General features: G+C 43.7%; 1 protein-coding gene across 1 annotated transcript in view; it reads right to left on the bottom strand.

Moving 5' to 3' along the window:
* The window catches only part of scfd2 (sec1 family domain containing 2), a 544,849-nt gene that overhangs the window by 413,908 nt on the left and 103,344 nt on the right, over positions 1-27,597 (bottom strand). The window contains exon 4 of the mRNA XM_070870049.1: positions 11,617-11,792. Coding sequence (XP_070726150.1) covers positions 11,617-11,792 — 176 coding nt within the window. The remainder of the gene's footprint in view (positions 1-11,616; positions 11,793-27,597) is intronic.

Here is a 27,597-nt window from a genome sequence, read left to right as displayed (position 1 = left end):
AGCATTGCTGGTTAAAGAGAAAATTAATGCAATAGTAAGAAAGGACATCAGCTTGGATGATGTGGAATCGGTGTGGGTGGAGCTACGGAATACCAAAGGGCAGAAAACGCTAGTGGGAATTGTGTACAGACCACCAAACAGTAGTAGAGGGGTTGGGGACAGCATCAAACAAGAAATTAGGGATGCATGCAATAAAGGTATAGCACTTATCATGGGTGACTTGAATCTACATATTGATAGGGCTAACCAAACTGGTAGCAATGCGGTGGAGAAGGATTTCCTGGAATGTATTAGGGATGGTTTTCTAGACCAATATGTCGAGGAACCAACTAGGGAGCTGGCCATCCTGGACTTGGTGATGTGTAATGAGAAAGGACTAATTAGCAATCTTGTTGTGCGAGGCCCCTTGGGGAAGAGTGACCATAATATGGTAGAATTCTTTATTAAGATGGATAGTGACACAGTTAATTCAAAAACTAGGGTCCTAAACTTAAGGAAAGCTAACTTTGATGGTTTGAGGCGTGAATTGGCTAGAATAGACTGGCAAATTATACTTAAAGGGTTGACGGTGGATAGACAATGGCAAATATTTAAAGATCACATGGATGAACTTCAGCCCTGTCTGAAGTAAAACTAAAACGGGGAAGGTGGCTCAACCGTGGCTAACAAGGGAAATTAAGGAGAGTGTTAAATCCAAGGAAGAGGCATATAAATTGGCCAGAAAAAGCAGCATATAAATTGGCCAGAAAAAGCAGCAAACCTGAGGACTGGGAGAAATTTAGAATTCAGCAGAAGAGGACAAAGGGTTTAATTAAGAAGGGGAAAATAGAGTACGAGAAGAAGCTTGCCGGGAACATAAAAACTGACTGCAAAAGCTTCTATAGATATGTGAAGAGAAAAAGATTAGTGAAGACAAACGTAGGTCCCTTGCAGTTGGATTCAGGTGAATTTATAATGAAGAACAAAGAAATGGCAGACCAAATGAACAAATACTTCGTTTCTGTCTTCACGAAGGAAGACACAAATAACCTTCCGGGAATGCTAGGGGACCGAGGGTCTAGTGAGAAGGAGAAACTGAAGGATATCCTTATTAGGCGGGAAATTGTGTTCGGGAAATTGATGGGATTGAAGGCCGATAAATCCTGGGGGCCTGATAGTTTGCATCCCAGATACTTAAGTAAGTGGCCATAGAAATAGTGGATGCATTGGTGATCATTTTCCAACAGTCTATCGACTCTGGATCAGTTCCTATGGACTGGAGGGTAGCAAATGTAACACCACTTTTTAAAAAGGGAGGGAGAGAGAAAGCGGGTAATTATAGACCGGTTAGCCTGACATCAGTAGTGGGGAAATTTTGGAATCAATTATTAATGATGAAATAGCAGCGCATTTGGAAAGCAGTGACAGGATCGGTCCAAGACAGCATGGATTTATGAAGGGGAAATCATGCTTGACAAACCTTCTGGAATTTTTTGAGGATCTAACTAGTAGAGTGGGCAAGCGAGAACCAGTGGACGTGGTGTATTTGGACTTTCAAAGGGCTTTTGACAAGGTCCCACACACGAGATTGGTGTGCAAAATCAAAGCAGATGGTATTGGGGGTAATATACTGATGTGGATAGAGAACTGGTTGGCAGACAGGAAGCAGAGAGTCGGGATAAACGGGTCCTTTTCAGAATGGCAGGCAGTGACAAGTGGAGTGCCGCAGGGCTCAGTGCTGGGACCCCAGCTCTTTACAATATACATCAATGATTTAGATGAAGGAATTGAGTGTAATATCTCCATGTTTGCAGAGGTGGCGGTGTGAGCTGTGAGGGGGACGCTAAGAGGCTGCAGGGTAACTTGGACAGGTTAGGCGAGTGGGCAAATGCATGGCAGATGCAATATAATGTGGATAAATGTGAGGTTATCCACTTTGGGGGCAAAAACACGAAGACAGATTATCATCTGAATGGCGGCAGATTAGGAAAAGGGGAGGTGCTACGAGGCTTGGGTATCATGGTTTATCAGTCATTGAAAGTTGGCATGCAGGTACAGCAGGTGGTGAAGAAGGTAAATGGTATGTTGGCCTTCATAGCAAGGGGATTTGAGTATAGGAGCAGGGAGATCTTACTGCAGTTGTACAGGACCTTGGTGAGGCCTCATCTGGAATATTGTGTTCAGTTTTGGTCTCCTAATCTGAGGAAGGACGTTCTTGCTATTGAGGGAGTGCAGCGAAGATTCACCAGACTGATTCCCGGGATGGCAGGACTGACATACGAGGAGAGACTGGATCAACTGGGTCTTTATACATTGGAGTTTAGAAGGATGAGAGGGGATCTCAAAGAAACAAATAAGATTCTGACGGGACTGGACAGGTTAGATGCGGGAAGAATGTTCCCGATGTTGGGGAAGTCCAGAACCAGGGGACATCGTCCCAGGATAAGGGGTAGGCCATTTAGGACTGAGATGAGGAGAAACTTCTTCACTCAGAGAGTTGTTAACCTGTGGAATTCCCTGCCGCAGAGAGTTGTTGATGCCAGTTCATTGGATATATTCAAGAGGGAGTTAGATATGGCCATTACGGCTAAGGGGATCAAGGGGTATGGAGAGAAAGCAGGAAAGGGGTACTGAGGGAATGATCAGCCATGATCTTATTGAATGGTGGTGCAGGCTCGAAGGGCCGAATGGCCTACTCCTGCACCTATTTTCTATTTCTTAACTCTCCGCAAGGGTTTTCTGTGCGGCCACAAGTGGCCACATAAGCTAGCCAAAGTTAGTTTGGAGTAACTATTAGCAGTCCAAAGTGACCTAAATGGCCAAAACGGGCATAGGTGGTTGGTAATGCCCCCTTTTGAAAAAAATGAAACGAAACAAAACAAATTCTAACAAATTCACTTACACTGGCGCAAACTGAATGTGCAAAATGGCGATTTTTAAGATACTCCAGAAAAATCAAGTTGTTCCAAAAAAGAAACGGCGCAACTCCTGAGCAATTTTGAGCCCATGGGAACAATTTTAGGAGCACCCCTATCTACTATGATCTGAGCATCCTCCTCAATAGTAAAAGCAGAAGCAAAGTATCCTTTCTGTATTTCATCCATATCTTGGTCCTCAAATCTGCCCGACATCTAGATTGCAGCATTGCAGGGTAAACTTGCAGCAACACCCCGTTTGTGTTTTACTTTCTTGGGCACAAATCTAGACACAAGCGAGGAGAGGTGCAGAAGTGGTACAACAGGCATTGAAGCAAATTTATTATGCGCATATACAATTTTCCAAGAATGAAATTGAAAAGATGACGTGCATATAAGTTTTACTTAGCTGTATTTGATTTTGATTCGTGCTTTACTGTCCTGACACTTCCTCCCACAACGTACAAGGAAAAATCCCATTGTAATTTTAAACACCAACACAAAGTGTACAGTGATGCTATGAAAACATTTGTACAGTTTGAACTACCTTTTTATATCACAATACAATAAAGCCGTCAACAAAGTCAAGAGTTAAGAAATAATATGCATATAAAACAGTTCGTGTCACTTTGGTTTGTGAGTGGCACAAAGTGCTGATGAACTAATGTGCTCTGCCATGATGGTTGATTGTAGGTTTACAACTGCAGTTTTTGTTTTTACACCATTTTCTTGATCCAACATCTGGTCGTCAAAAAGACAACTAAATACCATTCCCTCTGATAGTTATGAGTGATATCGGCAGAGCATTAGTAGCACATTAACTGCTCATTGATTTGCCAATCGGAAAAAGTGTGTTACACAATCAGAGGGAAGCAGATCAAAGAAAGAGAAATGTTAAGGGAACGAGGAGAAAATAAATACTATAAACTTCACTATGTTTGATCTTAACCAAGAGGCCAAGAAAGGATCAACAAAATCTTATGTAAATGTAAAATAAATTGGGTTTCAGTTGCACAATGGGTTGCCCATGAAGTCATAAAATGGTAGGATTCAGGATGATGCTATGAATCTTGGCAATATAATCATTGGGAAGTGGCAACTGGAGACCAGGCACTTTCCTAGAGTTAAAGGACAATCAGAGCATGAGTCAACCCAATTCCTCACATAGTTCACAGCCTTTTCCATCAGAACTATATCAGCTGACTGCTTAAAAAAAGAGAAAAAGATTCCACACTTTGTCGAAAAACTTGCAAAAATATAAAATAACTGTTTAACATTAGTTTTACCTCAACAAAATTCTTACTAGGCTAGCACTGATGAAGACTCTGTATAAACAATTAAAAATACAAATGCTGATTTACGCATGAAAAATAGTTCAAAATAATAAATTTGCCAGTGGCCCTCAGCTTTTCCTTTACAATGTACTGTGCAGAAATGGCTCACAATCGCTTCTATCGCTGTACCTAATCTTAAGGGCCTGTAAGACTGATCAAATTGATGGATCAACACTGAAACAGAATTTAAAATATAAACAATCAAAATAATATAATCTAAAGCGACCCAAATGAAAATTAATTGTAATCTTTGTACGAGTACATTAATTAGCATTAAATGCAATTGAAATACAGGTTGAACCTCTCTTATCTATAGGCCGGTTAGTTTAACATCTGTAGTGGGGAAAATGCTTGAAACTATCATTAAGGAAGAAATAGCGGGACATCTAGATAGGAATAGTGCAATCAAGCAGACACAGCATGGATTCATGAAGGGGAAATCATGTTTAACTAATTTACTGGAATTCTTTGAGGATATAACGAGCATGGTAGATAGAGGTGTACTGATGGATGTGGTGTATTTAGATTTCCAAAAGGCATTCGACAACGTGCCACACTAAAGGTTACTGCAGAAGATAGAGGTACGCGGAGTCAGAGGAAATGTATTAGCATGGATAGAGAATTGGCTGGCGAACAGAAAGCAGAGAGTCAGAATAAATGGGTCCTTTTCGGGTTGGAAATCGGTGGTTAGTGGTGTGCCACAGGGATCGGTGCTGGGACCACAACTGTTTACAATATACATAGATGACCTGGAAGAGGGGACAGAGTGTAGTGTAACAAAATATGCAGATGACACTAAGATTAGTGGGAAAGCGGGTGGTGTCGAGGACACAGAGAGGCTGCAAAGAGATTTGGATAGGTTAAGCGAATGGGCTAAGGTTTGGCAGATGGAATACAATGTCGGAAAGTGTGAGGTCATCCACCTTGGGAAAAAAAACAGTAAAAGGGAATATTATTTGAATAGGGAGAAATTACAACATGCTGAGGTGCAGAGGGACCTGGGGGTGCTTGTGCATGAATCCCAAAAAGTTAGTTTGCAGGTGCAGCAGGTAATCAGGAAGGCGAATGGAATGTTGGCCTTCATTGCGAGAGGGATGGAGTACAAAAGCAGGGAGGTCCTGCTGCAACTGTATAGGGTATTGGTAAGGCCGCACCTGGAGTACTGCGTGCAGTTTTAGTCACCTTACTTAAGGAAGGATATACTGGCTTTGGAGGGGGTACAGAGACGATTCACTAGGCTGGTTCCGGAGATGAGGGGGTTACCTTATGATGATAGATTGAGTAGACTGGGTCTTTACTCGTTGGAGTTCAGAAGGATGAGGGGTGATCTTAAAGAAACATTTAAAATCATGAAAGGGATAGACAAGATAGAGGCAGAGAGGTTGTTTCCACTGGTAGGGGAGACTAGAACTAGGGGACACAGCCTCATAATACGGGGGAGCCAATTTAAAACTGAGTTGAGAAGGAATTTCTTCTCCCAGAGGGTTGTGAATCTGTGGAATTCTCTGCCCAAGGAAGCAGTTGAGGCTAGCTCATTGAATGTATTCAAGTCACAGATAGATAGATTTTTAACCAATAAGGGAATTAAGGGTTACGGGGAGAGGGCGGGTAAGTGGAGCTGAGTCTACGGCCAGATCAGCCATGATCTTATTGAATGGCGGAGCAGGCTCGAGGGGCTAGATGGCCTACTCCTATTCCTAATTCTTATGTTCTTATGTTCTTATCCGGGACGCCCTTATCTGGCACCACACCTCGTCCGGGACCATTCCCGGCCAGCGGGTGGCACATATGCAGAACGCGACTGTCAAAATCCAACTCACCAGTATAATCTTTCTCATCAATCGGCTGCCTCCTCCTCATCGCTTTGCTGGCACTCCTGCAGTCACAGTCCTCGGGCCAGCTGCTCTTCCCCACAGCACTCCCTCCGGGGGGGTCGGGCCTACTCTTTGAGGCCCGCCGACTCTTTGGCGCTCGCTGGCTCTTTGAGGCCCCTTGCACACTGATTGGCTGACTGACTGTCAGTCCAGCCAAGCGGCGCACACACATACTTACCCCAGCAACAGCACTTAAAGGCGCAGCCCATCCAAACACGTGACCACCCCATATCTGGCAAAATCCCTCGTTCGGAACAGGCTCGGTCTTGAGGTTGCCCGATAAGGGAGATTCAACCTGTGCTTTTTTATATTTGCAAAAGGACATAGACAGGCTAAGTGAGTGGGCAAAAATTTGGCAGATGGAGTACAATGTTGGAAAGTGTGAGGTCATGCACTTTGGCAGAAAAAAATCAAAGAGCAAGTTATTATTTAAATGGAGAAAGATTGCAAAGTGCAGCAGTACAGCGGAACCTGGGGAGCACTTGTGCATGAAACACAAAAAGATAGTATGCAGGTACAGCAAGTGATCAGGGAGGCCAATGGTATATTGGCCTTTATTGCAAAGGGGATCGAGTATAAAAGCAGGGAAGTCTTGCTACATCTATGTAAGGTATTGGTGAGGCCACACCTGGAATACTGTGTGCAGTTTTGGTTTCCATATTTACGAAAGGATATACTTCCTTTAGAGGCAGTTCAGAGAAGGTTCACGAGGTTGATTCCAGGGATGAGGGGGTTGACTTATGAGGAAAGGTTGAGTAGGTTGGGCCTCTACTCATTTGAATTCAGAAGAATGAGAGGTGATCTTATTGAAAGGTATAAGATTATGAGGGGGCTTGATAAGATGGATGCAGAGAGGATGTTTTCACTAATGGGGGAGACTAGAACCAGAGGGCATGATCTTAGAATAAGGGGTCGCCCATTTAAAACAGAGATGAGGAGAAATTTCTTCTGAGGGTTGTAAATCTGTGGAATTCGCTGCCTCAGAGAGCTGTCAAAGCTGGGACATTAAATACATTTAAGACAGAAATAGACAGTTTCTTAAATGATAAGGGGTTATGGGGAACGGGCAGGGAAGTTGAGCTGAGTCCATGATCAGATCAGCCATGATCTTATTGAATGGTGGAGCAGGCTCGAGGGGCCGTATGGCGTACTCCTGTTCCTATTTCTTATGTTCTTATGTACGCAAAAAAATTGACATCAAATATTGAAACAGAAAAGTGAAATCTTTTCACTGATCTCCAATAGGTACTTTAAATTAACGCTCAAAATGCATTTGTGTTAACCCTTTGAAGTTCGTTCAGCTGAATGAAGATGAAGATCTGTTCAGACAAGTGATGTTCCATGTTTAGGTCATCCTGCAGGTCAGTAGTATTCATTTAGGCTAAAGAGAATTACAACCTCATTCTTCTAAAATAGTTTAAAAATACTCCAATCCTCTGGTGTATTGAGTCTGCCTCCTCCACCCTTTCAGGCAGTGCAAAAAAGTTTTTTCTTATTTCGCCTTTGGTTCTTTTGCCAATCACTTTAAATCTCGACCCTTCTATCAATGGGAACAGTTTCTCTCTATCGACTCTGTCCAGACCCCTCATGATTTTGCACACCGCAATCAAAGCTCCTCTCAATCTTCTCTGCTGTAAGGAGAACAACCCCACCTTACCCAGTCTATCAATGAAGTCCCTCATTCCTGGAATCATTCTCGTAAATCTTTTCTGCATCCTCTCTAAGGCCTTCACATCCTTCCTAAAGTGCGATGCCCAGAATTGGACACAGTACTCCAGTTGGGGCCGAACCAATATTTTATACAGGTTCATCATCGAAAATAACCTGCTCGATTTGTCTCTGTGGAAAAGTATGTGGCTCTAAACATACTTTATACTTTGCCTTACAATACTGAAATGTCCCAAAGTACTTATGTAATGAATTACTGTTGTAACATAATATTAATTATATAGACAAATGCAGCAGCCATTCTTTGCCAACAATGTTCCATAAACCACATTGAGATGAATACCAGCTCATCTCTTTTTGGTAGTATTGGTTGAGGGTTGAATGCTGGAGGTAGTTGTTCATTGAATTAAATGCCCTCTCTCTCAGATTGACTTCACAAAGACAACACTATATTTCAAAGGGTTTTATGGGTACAAAGGACTGGACACTTTTGACATATTAGTTAGATATGATTTTGACTTGGCCACAATAGACTTGGGGGGGGGGAAAGATGCAACTCCATTGGTCAGGGCTTTGAAGTATTTCTGAGAAAAATTGTAACTGGTATGGATCATGTGGCTACTCCCTTTCTGAGAACTGTTTGTCCATCTTTTGTTTGCAAGGTCGGTAATGAAAGCCTTTCAAAGCAACTCAATTGATGGGTTTGTATACCTTCTTGTGAACTGGTTCAAAGCTGCTGTGTCATTAAAACAGACTCTTAACAACTCACTGTTACTGCTTGTTGTAGTAAATAATTGGAACAGGAGTTAAATTTATTAGGTAGTCCCATCTGCTTGAATGCGTCTAGCATGTCTGATACTGATCATCTTCCGGTGACGTCAGCAGGTACTATAAATCTGTGTGTAATCTCATGACAAAAAAAAAGTGAGCTGCTTACCCAGGGCAAGGCATCCCAGATTACTTCGTGCACACTTATAGCTTCAACTCAAAGGAAGTATGAGTTTGCAATGAGAACTGACTTTTGCTTTGGGCAGTAGGAAAGGTATCTGGAGTAGCTCAAATTGTAAGAAGGACCTCAGATTGAAGTTTAATCTGAAATAGGGCACCTTCAATAATCTGCCAATCAGTACTGAACTGCAATTTAAAGCCAGATTATGTGCACAAGTCTTGGTGTGGAGCTTGAATATACAATCTTTAGACCCAAAGGTAATCCTTTCCTTCTAATGACACACGCCATGGTACTGTTTTCAGCAGCAGCATCAAATCGCCCTTGCAGGATTTTTACAGAGATGTAATTTAAGATTTAAAGCAGAAAATGAATACATCAATTGTTTGACAATAGATTGTGCACCATCTAAAACGGTAATTTAATAAACCCTGAAGATGTATTGCATGTACTTTTCATCTCTGATGGAACGGGACATTCGTCCTGGAATCATTTGCAAATGGAGGCAGGGCTCCAAGCTTATGCCAGGGAGTCACGTAATTCTGGGATGTAGATATGCTGTGATAGCCCTCAGGGCCCTGCCGTAGTGAGTGGAAGCAGGTAAACCGAGTTGCCAGGAAAAAATATTTTTCTTCTCTTCTAAATGTTTGTTGCTATTGCTGGTGTGCATAACTGCCCTCAGAGCACTAACACAGGCCCCTTAATTATTCTTCCTCTGCTGACCTTTGAATGCTGGGTGCTGGGACCTAAAGGGTAACTCCAGTGACTACTAGTCAGTTGGTGCAATGAGCTGAAAATATAGCAGAGGCAACAGTTTCTTCATTTTGGATATGAGCAGGTGCATTTTAGGCTGCTGGGTCCAGCCAGAGATTGGGGGCATGGGGGGGGGGGGGGGGGGGGGGGCAGCGCGGGGAAGGGGGAAAAGTCCAGGAAGTGACAGAATCCAATCCAAGCAAATTTGTGCCCATTCCCGCTCAACTTCAGCTGTGAAGTGAGCTGGAGGGGAGAGGATTGTGCAGAAAATCTAGGCCAAATGTAAAGTTAGATACAAATATGTTAAATGCTACTTGGTTAAACTGCTTCTACCAATTACTTTCAGTTACAATATTGATCAGCGATGATCTTATTGAATGATGGTGCAGGCTCGAAGGGCCGAATGGCCTACTCCTGCACCCATTTTCTGTGTTTCTAGGTTTCTATGGTGCCCAAAAAGTAATTCCTTCAATGGAAACCCAAGGCAATCAATTTATTCCTCCTCTCTTCAATGCCTTCTCTGTTGCCTGGGCTCGAAGCTCTCGAACTCCCTGCCTAAACCTCTTCGCCTTTCTATCCTCCTTTAAGACGCTCCTTAAAACCTACCTCTTTGACCAAGCTTTTGGTCACCTGCCCTAATTTCTCCTTTATATATAGAAAAACAAAATACCGCGATGCTGGAATCTGGAATAAAAACAGAAAATGCTGGAAATCTCAGCGGATCAGGCAGCATCTCTGGAGAGAAAGCAGAGTTAACTTTTCGGGTCGACGACCCTTCATCAGAAGGCACTGGCTCCTTGCTGGGTGTCCATTATACATGTGGGATACATGATCGTAGTCCAATTCAAGACTCACCAGACACATTTCTTCTTATGTGGCTCAGTGTCAGTGTCTTATGATACTCCTGTGAAGTGCCTTTGGGCTACATTAAAGGTGCTAAACAAATACAAGTTGTTATTGTTGTCAGCCAACAGACAGAAAATCTTCCTTTAGTTTGCATTTTGGAAAGACATGGGGCTCGAAATTGATCAGCCTACTGCCGCGTTTCTCGGCGGTATTTCCTTGTTTTGGGCGGTCTGTCATTCGTTGGGAATTTCATCAGGGACTGACACCGGCGGTTTTGGAATACCGCTGGAGAGAAGATTGCCAGCGTGCAACATTGGGAAAACCGCTCCCACCCGAGTTTGAGCGGTGATCCGTACTTCTGCAAAAAAAAACGTCCAGTTGAAGCAGCCTTTCGATGGACGGTAGGTGTGAAACCCTGCATAAAAAGGTAATTGAACTTTTTTTTTTTAATTCTTTTGTTGCGATTCTGTTAAAATGTTTTCTGATGTTTTTTTTTTTATTTGTTGAAAAAATATTTTTCGTGTTTTCCCCCCTCCCTAGGCCGACTGTAGCCTCAGACTTAATTTGACCAGGCCAGGACCGCCAAGAATCAACGTGCAATGCCCATTTTCTCCGCCGGGTGTTTTTGTTTCTATTTTTTGATCAATTTTCCACTGGCGTTAATTGCAGAATCTTAGCGGTTTTATGTGCAGTAAACGGGCGGTGGTGGTCTTTGATCAATTTCTAGCCTATGATACTACTACTCTACTACTTAATCAAAACTACACACCAGAAGCCTTTCATTTTCTCTTCCTCACTCATTTTGCATCTTGTATTTTATTATAACATCACAATTAAATTGATAGAGCAGTGATGGCTCAAGAGCAGAGATGGATAAATTGGAGACCATATCATGGAGTAGTTTGAACTGTTCCCACCAATTTTCTCTCCTAACCTCTTGAAGGCACTGGCTCCTTGCTGGGTGTCCATTATATACGTGGGAGGCCTGACAGTTAATGATCGTAGTCCAATTCAATCCTCACCAGACACATGCATTTCCAGCAGGGGTCGCTGGATAGTGATCAGTAGTGTGGAGCCTGAACCAAATTGTTCCCTGTCTAAGCTGAGGCACTGAACCAGTTGTCATACCTCTACTGCCATCCAGCTGAGATCAACTGACTAAGTACAGGTAGCGGAAGAGAAGGATAAAGTGAACCTGGGATCATTCCAGTGCATATGCCAGATTCAACTCTTACGGATAAGTCCATTGTGCATGCAATGTTGAAATAGCCATTGAAAAATAAAAGTAAATAACACCAAACCTGCAACAGCAGCCTTTCAAAAGCAAGGAAGTTGTCCCATTTTGAGTAGCACGTGTGTCCCAATGTCTGCACTGTTGCCATGGTAAGTTGCAAGAGCCCACAGTGATTCTCCAAAGCTTTCAAATTGCTCTTAAATAACTGGACATATGAGTTGAGCTGTTCAGGTGTGACTCTACCTGTAGAAAGAAAAAGATGTATGAAAGCTATTAGAGGTATAGTGGAAATCAAGAAGATATAGCTGGATCATCTTTAGTGCCTCCTTTGAGCTGATGGTTTAAAAAAAAAATCAGGTTTACTGAAAAGAAAACTGCTATGGTTGCAGTTGTGAATGTCCGATGATGTGCAACACCAAACCTCAAAAGCTAGCGTACCATTTGCACAAACTTGATACCAAAATTAACTGTGAGGGTTATGGCAAGTTTTATTGGTAATATTCTTATTCAAGGAAAACAAAAAAGGACATTTTTCAATTTCAGAGATTTTATAACAACGAATAAATTTGAACAATGTTTTTTTATGATGTAGCAAGTTAAAAAAAATATATAGACTAGGAAGTATTTTGGGTTGTCCTGAGGATGTGAATTATCTTGTCGGCAAATAGGGTAGTCATTTTATGCACAGCAAGATGCCAGATAGAAGAATGAGATAAATGGCTAGTTAATCTGCATTTTTTTTTGGATTGAAGGATGATTGTTGGCCAGGACATTGGGAGGCCTCTCTGCTCTTCAAATAGTGTCATGGAATCTTTAACATCCATTTTAAAACAAACAACTGAAAGATGCCAACTCCAACAAGGCAGCACTCACTCCGCACAGCACTTCATGGTGTTTGAATCGGTGGGCCTGATGCCGTCCGCCACGATTCTTCTCCCCAGGAACTCCACTTCAGGCGCCAGGAAAATGCACTTCGAGCATTGCAACCTGAGCCCCACGCGGTTAAGTCGACTAAGAACCTCCTCTAGGTTCTGTAGATGCTCGACTGTGTCCCGACCTGCAACCAAGATGTCATCCTGGAAGACCACCATGCGCGGGACCGACTTCAGTAAGCTTTCCATGTTTCTCTGGAATATCGCCGCGGCTGATCGAATTCCAAACGGGCATCTGTTATAAATGAAGATAGCTTTGAGCGTGCTGATGTAGGTGAGGCCCTTCAATGATTCCTCCAGCTCCTGCGTCATGTAGGCCGAGGTCAAGTCCAGCTTCGTGAACGTCTTCGCTCCCGCTATCGTAGCAAAAAGGTCATCAGCCTTTGGTAGTGGGTATTGATCCTGCAGGGATAAACGATTAATAGTTACTTTGTAATCACCACAGATTCTGACGGTGCCGTCTCCCTTGAGGACTGGAACAATCGAAGTGGCCCACTCGTTGAATTCAATCGGTGAAATGATGCCCTCTCATTGCAGCCAGTCTAGCTTGATCTCTACCCTTTCTCTCATCATGTACGGTACTGCTCTCACCTTGTAATGGATGGGTCGCGCCCCAGAAATTAGGTGGATCTGCACTTTTGCTCCTTGGAACTTCCCAATGACTGGCTCGAAAGGAACTTGTTTAAGACCTGGGCACACAAAGTGTCGTCAGCGGACGAAAGCGCTTGGACGTCGTCCCAGTTCCAGCGTATCTTTCCCAGCCAGCTCCTGCCGAGCAACGTGGGACCATCGCCCAGTACCACCCAGAGTGGTAGCTTATGCACTGCTCCATCGTAGGAGATCTTTACAGTAGCACTGCCGGTTCCTTTGTGTAAGTTCTCAGTTTCGTGCAAATGGGAGTCAAGATTGGCCTTGAGGCCTTGCTGCACCACAATTTATAGAAAGTCTTTTTGCTCAAAATGGACTGGCTCGCGCCTGTGTCCAGCTCCATTAACACCAGGAGTCCATTTAATTCAACCTTCAGCATTATCAGGGAACACTTTGTGATAAATGTGTGCACCTCATATACCTCTGCCTCCTCGGTATGAGGCTCTGGTTCGTCATGATCCACCGTGGACCTGTCCTCCACTGCAACATGGTGGTTTGCAGGATTAACAGGGTTTGCAGCTCGCCTGCACATACATATGGAGGTATCTCATTGTTCCACAGCCCTTGCAAACGTATCCTTTGAATCGGCATGAATGGAAACAATGATCACCCCCACAGCGCCAAGGTGTTAATGGCCTTGCATTCATCACTCTTGATGGTGGACTCAGACATCTGCGGACGTGCATCTGCAGGCATGTGGGGCCTGCCCTGTACGTTGCGATTTGAAATCATCACTTTGTTCACAGTACTTGTAGCAGCACTCATGTGCTGAGAGATTTGCTTAGTATTGTCACTGGTGGCAATGAACGCCTGGGCTATCGCTATGGCCTTACTCAAGGTTGGGGTCTCTACAGTCAAAAGTATCACTCTACAGCGAAGTATCACTTCATGGCCAATGCCAAATACGAAAAAGTCTCTGAGCATGTGCTCTAAAGGTCCTTCAAATTTGCAATGTCCTGCAAGGCGTCTTAGCTCGGCGACATAATTCGCCACTTCCTGGCCTTTAGACCTTTTGTAGATGTAGAACCGGTACCTTGCCATCAGAACGCTTTCCTTCGGGTTCAGATGCTCCCGGACCAGTGTGCACAAATCATCATACAATTTCTCTGTGGGTTTTGCTGGAGCAAGCAAATTTTTAATGAGGCCATACGTTGGTGCCCCGCGGACAGTGAGGAGAATCGCCCTTCGTTTGGCAGTGTTCGCTTCTCCTTCCAGCTCGTTGGCCACGAAGTATTGGTCGAGTCGCTCCACGAAGGTTTCCCAATCATCTCCCTCCGAGAATTTCTCCATGATGCCCACTTTTCTCTGCATCGTTGGGTTCATCATCTGTATCTTGTCGCCAGTTGTTATATATGAATAAAGAGTCTGTGAGCTCAAAGAAAAGTGTGATCTTAGTCTTTTATTGCAGGTCTCCAAAGTGCCTCTCCAACCTGTGAGGCCTCCTTAAGTACCTGTGCTCCCAAGGGATTGGTGCTCCCTTGGGACTCAAGGGGATGAGCCCTCTGGTAGCTGTACAAGGTATATACAAGTTTACATACATAACAAAATGCATTCCAGGTTGGTGAGCGAAGTAAAAGAGGAAATAGCAGAGACTTTGACCATTATTTTCCTGTCATTTTTGGATATGGGCATGGTGCCGGAGGATTGGAGGACTGCTAATTTAGTACCCTTGGTTAAGAAGGGAAAAAGGGATAGGCCGAGTAATTACAAGCCTGTCAGCCTAACATCAGTGGTGGGAAAATTATTGGAAAAAATCCTGAAAGACAGGATAAATCTGCATTTGGAAAGGCAAGGATTAATTAGGGACAGTCAGCACGGATTTGTTAAGGGAAGATCGTGTTTGACTAACCTGATTGAATTTTTTGAGGAGGTAACAAAGAGGGTCGATGATAGTATGCATACGATGTAGTATATATGGACTTTAGCAAGGCTTTTGATAAGGGCTCGCATGGTAGACTGGTCATGATGGTTAAAGCCCATGGGATCCAGGACAAAGTGGCAAGTTGGATCCAAAATTGGCTTGGAGGTAGGAAGCAAAGGGTAATGATTGATGGATGTTTTTGTGACTGGAAGGATGTTTCCAGTGGGGTTCCACAGGGCTCAGTATTGGGTCCCTTGCTTTTTCTGGTATATATCAACGATTTAAATTTGAATATAGGAAGTATGATTAAGAAGTTTGCAGACGACACTAAAATTGGCTGTGTGGTTGATAATGAAGAGGAAAGTCATGAGTTGCAGGAGGATATCAATCTACTGGTCAGGTAGGCAGAGCAGTGGCAAATGGAATTTAATTCAGAGAAGTGTGAGATGATGCACTTTAGGAGGGCTAATAAGGAAAGGGTATACACATTAAGCAATAGGCCACTTAATAGTGTAGATGAACAAAGGGACCTGAAGTGCTTGTCCACAGATCTCTGAAAGTAGCAGGCCAGGTGAATAAGGTGGGTAAGAAAGTATATGGAATACTTGCCTTTATTGGCCAAAGCATAGAATATAAGAGCAGGGAGGTTATGTTTAAATTGTAAAATACTTTGGTTAACCACAGCTGGAATACTGCATGCAGTTCTGGTTGCCATATTCTAGGAAGGACGTGATTGCACTCGAGAGGGTGCAGAGGAGATTTACTAGGATGCTGCCTGGAATGGAGTATCTTAGTTATGAGGACAGATTGGATAGGCTGGGTTTGTTCTCATTGGAATAGAGGAGGTTGAGAGGAGACCTCATTGAGGTGTACAAAATATTGAGGGGCCTGGACATAGTGGATAGTAAGGGTCTATTTCCATTGGTGGAGGGGGCTATTGCGAGGGGGCATAGTTTTAAGGTGGTTGGTGGAAGGTTTAGAGGGGATTTGAGGGGGGGCTTCTTTACACAGAGGGTTGTGGGGATCTGGAACTCGCTGCCTGAAAGAGTGGTGGATGCAGAAACCTTCACCACTTTTAAGAGATGGTTGGATGGGCACTTAAAGTGCCGTAACCTGCAGGGTACGAACCTAGAGCTGATAATTGGGATTAGACTAGATGACCTTTTGGCCATATATAATGGTTAGTACTGCAGGAAACAGAATACAGCCAGGGTGATCTCCTCGAATAGATTCGATCGCCTGGATGGGTCGGAGAAGAATTTTCCCAGATTTTTTCTCCCTAAATTGGTGTGGGTTTTTATCTGGTTTTTGCCTCCCAGGAGATCACATGGCTCCAGTTGGGGTGGAGTGTAGATGTTTTTAGTATAAGGGTGTTGCAGTAGTGTGGGGTGGACTGGTTGGGCTGGGTGCTCTTTGCCTTTCTGTTATTGTTCATGGGTTTGTATGTAACCTTTCGGGCTGCTGACGAAGGGCCGTGCGGCTCTTTGTCGGCCGGCGCAGACATGAGCCGAAATGGTCTCCTTCTGCGCTGTAAATTTCCATGTTTCTAAAGTATATTTTGCACAGTTCAGTAACATTACAAACCAGCAAGCGACTCTGCAACACTTATTATGGCCTTAAGTTTGTAGTTTACAAATTCAATGAGCAACAATTCATTACTAGACCTGCTACTGACCAATAAAGTGAACAAGTAAGTGACCACAAAGTAGAACATTTGGAGCAGTAACACAATTGGTTTATAGTTTGAAGAGATTTAAAAAAATGTAATGAATAAAGGTGCTGGACTGGTGAAGAGCAAATTTTAGGGGAATGAAGAGTCCGAGCAGTAATTAACTGGACAAATAGGTTGGGAGATAAAATACCAGACCAGCAATGGGAAATAATTAAAGCACAAGCTGACCAGGTTTTCATTAAAACATGAGTAAAGGTATTAGGCCCAAGGTTATGGATGAATGAGATTAGGTCAAAATTAAAGTCTAAAGAAATAGGCGTGCAATAAAGTTAATGCAAGTAATACAGAAGAAAACCAGGAAAGACCAAAAACATTGAAGGGAACCAAGAGGGATTAGGGGGACTAAAAGTATGAAAGCAGACTGGCAGTTAAAGAGAAATAGCAAAAACATTTAATACCACATCAGAAGCAGGAGGATAATTAAATTAGGAGCGAGCACCAAGGGACAAAGAAGGCATGATTATATTAAACTAAGAGAATAAAATGACAGAGATGCTTAAAGAAATGTTGTCTCTATTTACAGAGGAGTGGGAAGGATAGATTACAGGAGTAACCTCCACATTCAACAATCCCTCCTGGTTCCCAAGCTGGAAATCCAGCTGCACAAAATTGTCCTCATGTGATTCCACTTCAATCTGTCTGACCACTGCATCTCCAGCAATGATTCCAGTCACCTCTGAAGTCCTTTTAATCATTTTAAACACCTCAATTAAATCACCTCTCGACTGTCTAAACTCAAGGGAACACAAACCAAGTTTATGTAAACTGTCGTCATAACTTAACCCTTAAAGCCCTGATATCATTCTGATGAATCTGCACTGTACCCCTGCCAAGGCCAATGTATCTTTCCTGACGTTCAACGCCTTAAACTGAGCACAATACTCTAGATGGGGTCTGGAGATAAAGGCCAATATTCCATCAGCCTTTTCGATTACTTTTTGTATCTGTGCAATAGTTTTTAGTGAATTATGTACATGTCCTGTTTGACAGCAAGTCATGGATAAAAAGTTGCTTCTAACTGATCAAGACTAATGCCATGATTTCCAGACACCGTCATAAATTCTGATTGACTCAGAGTAGAGCTTCAAACACCACATCTTATATATTGCAGAGGCTGCTTACTTTCACCTCTGCAACACTGCTTGCCTCTCACCATTGCTGAAACCCTTAGCCAAGCTTTTATCACCTCTAGACTTAATTTCTCCAATGTTGTCCTTGCTCTCTTCTTAATCTCCATAAACTTCAGCTTATCCAAACTCAGGAACCTGCATTATGTTCTGCACTAAATTCTGCTTGAGTATCACCCGTCCTTGCTCACCTCCCTTGGCGCCCTGTCCACCAATGCACAGAATGCAAGATACACATTCTGGTCTTCGATTCCCTCCACAGCCTCACCCTGTCAATTTCTAGAAGCTCCTCCAGCCTTAGATCCCCTCCAATATCGTTTGATCATCTGACTCTGGATTTTTGTCACAAATACTCAGTTTGCCCCACTACTGCTGTCAGAGCCGTCACCTGCATAGATTCTCATCTCCAGATTTTTGTTCCGCTTCTCATCTTTCTCTCTTCATCTTTAAAAACCTTCCCAAAACGAATCTATTTGGCCAAGCTTTTGGTCACCTCTCCCAACTCACAGACTATATCTCCGTGGTGCTCTGTTATAGCTTTTAGCTATTTCATTTATTTTTCGCTCATCCCTCTGAAGAAACTGACAATATTTTCTACCATACAAGTGCTACATAAATGCAATTTGTTCTTGTACCAAAGGAAAACAGAGGATCAACTAATAAGCACCAATAGTAAAAAAGAAACGGTAATAAAAAACAGTATTAAAACGATTAATAGAAACATAGAAACATAGAAAATAGGTGCAGGAGTAGGCCACTCAGAATTTTATGTTAGCAGATATTAAAAGAAAGAACGACTTCTATTTATATCACGTCCTTCACGACCACCGGACATCCCAAATTGCTTTACAGCCAATGAAGTTTTTTTTTGAAGTGTAGTTGCTGTTTTAACATAAAAACTGACTGCAAACGCTTCTATAAATATGTGAAAAGAAAAAGATAAGTTAAGACAAACGTAGGTCCCTTGCAGTCGGATTCAGGTGAATTTATAATGGGAGAACAAAGAAATGGCAGACCAATTGAACAAATACTTTGGTTCTGTCTTCATGAAGGAAGACACAAATAACCTTCCGGAAGTACTAGGGGACCGAGGGTCTAGTGAGAAGGAGAAACTGCAGGATATCCTTATTAGGTGGGAAATTGTGTTTGGAAAATTGATTGGAATTGAAGGCCGATAAATCCCCGGGGCCTGATAGTCTGCATCCCAGAGTAGCCCTAGAAATAGTGGATGCATTGGTGATCATTTTCCAACAGTCTATCGACTCTGGATCAGTTCCTATGGACTGGAGGGTAGCTAATGTAACACCACTTTTTAAAAAAGGAGGGAGAGAGAAAATGGGTAATTATAGACCGGTTAGCCTGACATCAGTAGTGGGGAAAATGTTGGAATCAATCATTAAGGATGAAATAGCAGCGCATTTGGAAAGCAGAGACAGGATCGGTCCAAGTCAGCATGGATTTATGAAAGGGAAATCATGCTTGATGAATTTTCTGGGATTTTTTGAGGATGTAACTAGCAGAGTGGACAAGGGAGAACTAGTGGATGTGGTGTATTTGGACTTTTAAAAGGCTTTTGACAAGGTCCCGCACAAGAGATTGGTGTGTAAAATCAAAGCACATGGTATTGGGGGTAATGTACTGACGTGGATAGAGAACTGGTTGGCAGACAAGAAGCAGAGAGTCAGGATAAACGGGTCCTTTTCAGAATGGCAGGCAGTGACTAGTGGATTGCAGCAGGGCTCAGTGCTATTTACAATATACATTAACGATTTAGATGAAGGAATTGAATGTAATATCTCCAAGTTTGCAGATGACACTAAACTGGGTGGCGGTGTAAATTGTGAGGAGGACGCTAAGAAGCTGCAGGGTGACTTGGACAGGTTAGGTGAGTGGGCAAATACAGTATAAATGTGGATAAATGTGAGGTTATCCATTTTGGGGGCAAAAACACGAAGACAGATTATTATCTGAATGGCGGCAGATTAGGAAAAGGGGAGGTGCAACGAGACCTGGGTGTCATGGTTCATCAGTCATTGAAAGTTGGCATGCAGGTACAGCAGACGGTGAAGGCGGCAAATGGTATCTTGGCCTTCATAGCTAGGGGATTTGAGTATAGAAGCAGGGAGGTCTTACAGCAGTCACCTGGAATAGTGTGTTTAGTTTTGGTCTCCTAATCGGAGGAAGGGCGTTCTTGCTATTGAGGGAGTGCAGCCAAGGTTCACCAGACTGATTCCAGGGATGGCAGGACTGACATATGAGGAGAGACTGGATCAACTGGGCCTTTATTCACTGGAGTTTAGAAGGATGAGAGGGGATCTCATAGAAATGTATAAGATTCTGACGGGACTGGACAGGTTAGATGCAGGAAGAATGTTACCGATGTTGGGGAGGTCCAGAACCAGGGAACATAGTCTTAGGATAAGAGGTAGGCCATTTAGGACTGAGATGAGGAGAAACTTCTTCACTCAGAGAGTTGTTAATCTGTGGAATTCCCTGCCGCAGAGTTGTTAATGCCAGTTCATTGGATATATTCAAGAGGGAGTTAGATATGGCCCTTACGGCTAAAGAGATCCAGGGGTATGGAGAGAAAGCAGCAAAGGGATACTGAGGGAATGATCAGCCATGATCTTATTGAATGGCGGTGCAGGATTGAAGGGCCGAATGGCCTACTCCTGCACCTATTTTCTATGTTTCTATGTAATGTAGAAAACGCGGCAGCCAATTTGTACACAGCAAGCTCCCACAAACAGTAATGTGATAATGACCAGATAATCTGCTTTAGCGAGGTTGATTGAGGGGTAAATATTGACTAGGACACCGGGGATAAAACCCCTGTTGGTCTTCGAAAATATTGCCGTGAGACCTTTTACGTTCCCCCTAAAGAGCAGACGATGTCTTGGTTTAATGTCTCATCCATCAGTACGGCAGTTTAGCTTCAGCCTGGAATTTTGTGCTCAAGTCCCTGGAGTGGGACTTGAACCCACAACCTTCTGAAGCAGTGGCAGATGTCATGTATGTGGACCATGTATACTAACTGTATAATCACATAAGGTGTGCCACCAGAGGGCACTGCAGTGGGAGACCTGAGTCACCTGCAGAGGTGTGCAGGGACCAGTACAAAAGGCTGCCCACCATGCTTGTGCCTCACTCTGGAGTTACAATAAATGGGACTAAGGTCACAACAACTTAAGTACAATACTAGACCTTGTGGACTCATTCATAAGAGTATTAAAGACATAACAGCGAGGATGCTACCAACTGAGCCGCTGACATATTGTACTAAAGAGAGAAATCAAGAAACCATAGACCAGATGGCCTCACACCAACAGTAGGTAAATAGGTCGAGACCATAATTTTGGAAGAAAGTAATCACGTTAAAAGTACAGGCAAAAAAATGTAGGGACAATTCATGCTTGAACCTTGGTCAGACACCATCTCGACACCATTCTCAGGATATTCCAAAATATTTGACACACAATTAATTATTTTGGAAGTTCAATCACTTATTATGTCGGCAAATACAGGAGCTACGTTTACATGCAGCAGGATCCTATTAACAGCAATGTGATCAATCACCAGTTAATCAGTTTTTAGTGTGTGAGGGATGAATGTTGGCCAGGACACCTGGAGAATTCTCTTGCTCTTTGAAAAGAGCCATGGAATCTTTACATCCACGGGACCTTGGTTGAACATCTCATCTGAAAGACAACACCTAGAACAACACCAGTACTACACCGAAGTGCCAGCATAGATTATATGCTCAATTACTAGTGTTGAATTAAACTACAGTTTACACTATTTTTATACATTTTTGACAAATTTACACTTACAACAGATTGCATACTTTCTAATTACCTTTTAAAAAGTCTAATCTTGAGATAATGCTCTGTTGCTTTTGAATATTGAATTCTATGGCATTTAAAGAATGGCACCCTCCTTTCAAACCATCATGCCACAGACATACAAATGGTTTTATTTCCACGAGGGGGTGTGTTCTCTCTCCTTATCTGTTTAAAATTAATTGGGAGTTGCAATTGACAATCTCCATGGAAATTAACCAGTCTTAAAAAAAGGGAGTTAGATATGGCCCTTATGGCTAAAGGTATCAAGGAGAGAAAGCAGGAAAGGGGTACTGAGGTAATGATCAGCCATGATCTTACTGAATGGTGGTGCAGGCTCGAAGGGCCAAATGGCCTACTCCTGCACCTATTTTCTATGTTTCTATGTTTACTGTGTTCAGTTTTGGGCACCAAACCTCAGAAAAGATATAAAGGTCTTGGAAGGGTTTCAGTGCCGATTCACCAGAATGATACCAGGGTTTAAAGGGATAAATTACGAGGTCAGGTTGCATAAAGTTGGTTTGGATTCCCTTAAGTTTACTCAGTTGAGGGATGATCCAATCAGGGTATTTAAAATGATTAAGCAATTCGACAGACTAGAGATAGAGGGCCCACATTTGACCCCACGCTTAGAATGGCGCACCTCCGTGAGGTGCGGCAACTTTTTAAGAACAAAAACTGCGCCTAAAAATCACCTTGCTATTCTCCCTGCAGCTGGAACAATGAAGGTCCATGGCATAACGCAGAACAAGGGGTGGGGGGCGAAGCCAGATCCCTGCGCTGAAAACAGTGCCGGGATCTCTGCCCATGCGCGCTAGAGTGTGCGCGCATGTGCAGTAGCTGCTCGCCCCCAAATCTGTGCAGCCTGTGTGGGAGGGGCCCGAAGCACGTCGCCCCGAGCCCTGGCCGAATGGGCTCCCCACCGCGTTCACCGGGAGTACTATAAAGAACATAAAGTCTGGAATCAGAAAGGGCCTTTTGAATCATCAAGCCTGCACAATCCCAAATCCATGCCTTATTATTGTATCATGGAACAAGGAGGGAAGTCAGTGAGCATTTATTTACACAAAGAGTAATGATGTTATGGAAGAAGTTGCGAGAGAGAGAGAGAGAGAGAGCGCAATAGAGAGTAATGATATAAATGAGTTTAAGGTAAGTTTCTGGAGAGAAAATGATTGAAGGGTATGGGGAAAAGCTGGATTTCTGGGGTTGAGATTATTTAAAAAGGGATGGGCTTGTTTCTAAACATGTGTCTGTTCTCCGCCACCCCATGGAGTTGTGTTTTTTTGCATTAATTTCTGAAGAAGCAATTACAATGAGCTTTCTCACAGTGGCTCAGCCAGTTGGAGGTTTACAATGACAAAGCTAAAAATGTATTGTTGTGCAGACAGCTTCAAATAAATTGATAAATGATACAAAAATCACTTGAGGGGAGAGCGAGGAGGAGGAGCAGCATCGAGTCGGGACGACTACAGGAGGACCATCAGTCGCAGTCGGGGAGCAGGAGAGCGAGGAGGAGGAGCAGCGTCGAGTCGGGACGACTACAGGAGGACCATCAGTCGCAGTCGGGGAGCAGGAGAGCGAGGAGGAGGAGCAGCGTCGAGTTGGGAGGACTACAAGAGGCCCATCAGTCGCAGTCGGGGAGCGGGAGAGCGAGGAGGAGCAGGGTCGAGGCGGGAGGACTACAAGAGGCTAGCTGGTGCAGCTGCAGCGGGGAGGCAAAAAAATCGAAAGGTGACCTCAGCCAAGAGGGTAAGTGATTGGCTGGTGATTGGTAAGTAGTTTTATTTTCTTTTCTATATCAGTAAGTAACATTTAGCATTGTTGTTGCCAATTTAAGTTTATCTAAGGATTAAGTCATGACAGGACAGCTCGGACACGTGTTATGCTCTTCCTGTATTATGTGGGAAGTCAGGAACGCTTCCGGTGTCCCTGACGACTACGTGTGCGGGAAGTGCATCCGCCTGCAGCTCCTGACGGACCGCATTGCGGCACTGGAGCTGCGGGTGGATGAACTCTGGAGCATCCACGATGCTGAGAATGACGTGAATAGCACATTTAGTGAGTTGGTCTTACCGCAGCCAGATAGGGAATGGGTGACCAAAAGGAAGAGCAGTGCAAGGAAGGTAGTGCAGCGGTCCCCTGCGGTCACCCCACTGCAAAACAGATACACCGCTTTGGGTATTGTTGAGGGGGATGACTCATGAGGGGAGGGCAGCAGCAGCCAAGTTCATGGCACCGTGGGTGGCTCTGCTGCACAGGAGGGCAGGAAAAAGAGTGGGAGAGCTATACTGATAGGGGATTCAATTGTAAGGGGAATACATAGACGTTTCTGCGGCCGCAACCGTGACTCCAGGATGGTATGTTGCCTCCCTGGTGCAAGGGTCAAGGATGTCTCTGAGCGGGTGCAGGGCATTCTGAAAAGGGAGGGTGAACAGCCAGATGTCATGGTGCATATAGGTACCAACGATAAAGGCAAAAAACGGGATGAGGTCCTACAAGACAAATTTAGGGAGCTAGGAGCTAAATTAAAAAGTAGGACATCAAAAGTAGTAATCTCAGGATTGCTACCAGTGCCACGTGCTAGTCAGAGTAGGAATCGCAGGATAACTCTGATGAATACGTGGCTTGAGGAGTGGTACAGAAGGGAGGGATTCAAATTCCTGGGACGTTGGAACTGGTTCTGGGGGAGGTGGGACCAGTACAAACCGGACAGTCTGCACCTGGGCAGGACTGGAACAAATGTCCTAGGGGGAAGTGTTTGCTAATGCTGTTGGGGAGGAGTTAAACTAATATGGCAGGGGGATGGGAACCTATGCAGGAAGGCAGAGGGAAGTAGAATGGGGGCAGAAGCAAAAGATAGAAAGAAGAAAAGTAAAAGTGGAGGGCAGAGAAACTTAAAGCAATAAGGGCCACATTACAGCAAAATTCTAAAGGGGCAAAGTGTGTTAGAAAGACAAGCCTGAAGGCTCTGTGCCTCAATGCGAGAAGTATTCGGAATAAGATGGATGATTAACTGTGCAGATAGCAGTTAACAGGTATGAAGTAATTGGCATCACGGAGACATGGCTCCAGGGTGACCAAGGCTGGGAACTCAACATCCAGAGGTATTCAACATTTAGGAAGGATAGACAGAAAGGAAAAGGAGGTGGGGTGGCGTTGCTGGTTAAAGAGGAAATTAATGCAATAGTAAGAAAGGACATTAGCTTGGATGATGTGGAATCGGTATGAGTGGAGCTACGGAATACCAAGGGGCAGAAAACGCTAGTGGGAGTTGTGTACAGACCACCAAACAGTAGTAGTAAGGTTGGGGACAGCATCAAACAAGAAATTAGGGATGCATGCAATAAAGGTACAGCAGTTATCATGGGTGACTTTAATCTACACATTGATTGGGCTAACCAAACTGGTAGCAATGCGGTGGAGGATTTCCTGGAGTGTATTAGGGATGGTTTTCTAGACCAATATGTTGAGGAACCAACTAGGGAGCTGGCCATCCTTGACTGGGTGATGTGTAATGAGAAAGGACTAATTGGCAATCTTGTCGTGCGAGGCCCCTTGGGGAAGAGTGACCATAATATGGTAGAATTCTTTTTTAAAATGGAGAGTGACACAGATAGTTCAAAAACTAGGGTCCTGAACTTAAGGAAAGGTAACTTCGATGGTTTGAAGCGTGAATTGGCTAGAATAGACTGGCAAATGATACTTAAAGGGTTGACAGTGGATAGGCAATGGCAAACATTTAAAGATCACATGGATGAACTTCAGCAATTGTACACCCCTGTCTCGAGTAAAAATAAAACGGGGAAGGTGGCTCAACCGTGGCTAACAAGGGAAATTAAGGATAGTGTTACGTCAAAGGAAGAGGCATATAATGTTGGCCAGAAAAAGCAACAAACCTGAGGACTGGGAGAAATTTAGAATTCAGCAGAGGAGGACAAAGGGTTTAAGTAAGAGGGGGAAAATAGAGTACGAGAAGAAGCTTGCCGGGAACATAAAAACTGACTCGAAAAGCTTCTATAGATGTGTGAAGAGAAAAAGATTAGTGAAGACAAACGTGGGTCCCTTGCAGTCGGATTCAGGTGAATTTATAATGGGGAACAAAGAAATGGCAGACCAACTGAACAAATACTTTGGTTCTGTCTTCACGAAGCAGGACACAAATAACCTTCTGGAAGTTCTAGGGGACCAAGTGTCTAGTGAGAAGGAGGAGCTGAAGGATATTCTTATTAGACGGGAAATTGTATTAGGGAAATTGATGGGATTGAAGGCCGATAAATCCCCGGGGCCTGATAGTCTGCATCCTACAGTACTTAAGGAAGTGGCCATAGAAATAGTGGATGCATTGGTGATCATTTTCCAACAGTCTGTCGACTCTGGATCAGTTCCTATGGACTGGAGGGTAGCTAATGTAACACCACTTTTTAAAAAGGGAGGGAGAGAAAAAGCGGGTAATTATAGACCGGTTCGCCTGACATCAGTAGTGGGGAAAATGTTGGAATCAATTATTAAGAATGAAAGAGCAGCGCATTTGGAATGCAGTGACAGGATCGGTCCAAGTTGGCATGGATTTATGAAGGGGAAATCATGCTTGACAAATCTTTGGAATTTTTTGAGGATGTAACTAGTAGAGTGGACAAGGGAGAACCAGTGGATGTGGTGTATTTGGACTTTCAAAAGGCTTTTGACAAAGTCCTGCAAAAGAGATTGCAAAATCAAAACACATGGTATTGGGGGTAATATACCGACGTGGATAGAGAACTGGTTGGCAGACAGGAAGCAGAGAGTCGGGATAAACGGGTCATTTTCAAAATGGCAGGCAGTGACCAGTGGAGTGCCGCAGGGCTCAATGCTGGGACCCCAGCTCTTTACAATATACATCAATGATTTGGATGAAAGAATGGAGTCTAATATCTCCAAGTTTGCAGATGACACTAAACTGAGTGGCGGTGTGATCTGTGAGGGGGACGCTAGGAGACTGCAGGGTGACTTGGACAGGTTACGTGAGTGGGCAAATGCATGGCAGATGCAGTATAATGTGGATAAATGTGAGGTTATCCACTTTGGGGGCAAAAACGCGGACAGAATATTATCTGAATGGCGGCAGATTAGGAAAAGGGGCGGTGCAATGAGACCTGGGTGTCATGGTTCATCAGTCATTGAAAGTTGGCATGCAGGTACAGCAGGCGGTGAATAAGGCAAATGATATCATAGCTAGGGGATTTGAGTATAGGAGCGGGGAGGTCTTACTGCAGTTGTACAGGACCTTGGTGAGGCCTCACCTGGAGTATTGTGTTCAGTTTTGGTCTCCAAATCTGAGGAAGGACGTTCTTGCTATTGAGGGAGTGCAGTGAAGGTTCACCATACTGATTCCCGGGATGGCAGGACTGACATTTGAGGAGAGACTGGATCAACTGGGCCTTTATATATTGGAGTTTAGAAGGATGAGAGGGGATCTCATAGAAACGTATAAGATTCTGACGGGCCTGGGCAGGTTAGATGCGAGTAGAATGTTCCCGATGTTGGAGAAGTCCAGAACCAAGGGTCACAGTCTTAGGATAAGGGGTAGGCCATTTAGGACTGAGATGCGGAGAAACTTCTTCACTCAAAGAGATGTTAACTTGTGGAAAACCCTGCCGCAGAGAGTTGTTGATGCCAGTACATTGGATATATTCAAGAGGGAGTTAGATATGGCCCTAACGGCTAAGGGGATCAAGGGGTATGGAGAGAAAGCAGGAAAGGGGTACTGAGGGAATGATCAGCCATGATCTTATTGAATGGTGGTGCAGGCTCGAAGGGCCTACTCCTGCACCTATTTTCTATGTTTCTGTGTAAAGATCCTGTGTTACTGGATGTTTAAATTGTTAGTTTTAAAGTACTTTATGCAACTTTTATCTCCACCTGCCTGT

Source organism: Pristiophorus japonicus, chromosome 2 (genome assembly GCF_044704955.1).
Source record: "Pristiophorus japonicus isolate sPriJap1 chromosome 2, sPriJap1.hap1, whole genome shotgun sequence".
Lineage (NCBI taxonomy): Eukaryota > Metazoa > Chordata > Chondrichthyes > Pristiophoridae > Pristiophorus > Pristiophorus japonicus.
The sequence above is the reverse complement of the archived record's forward strand: the minus strand, read 5'-3'. Positions and strand labels throughout refer to the sequence as shown.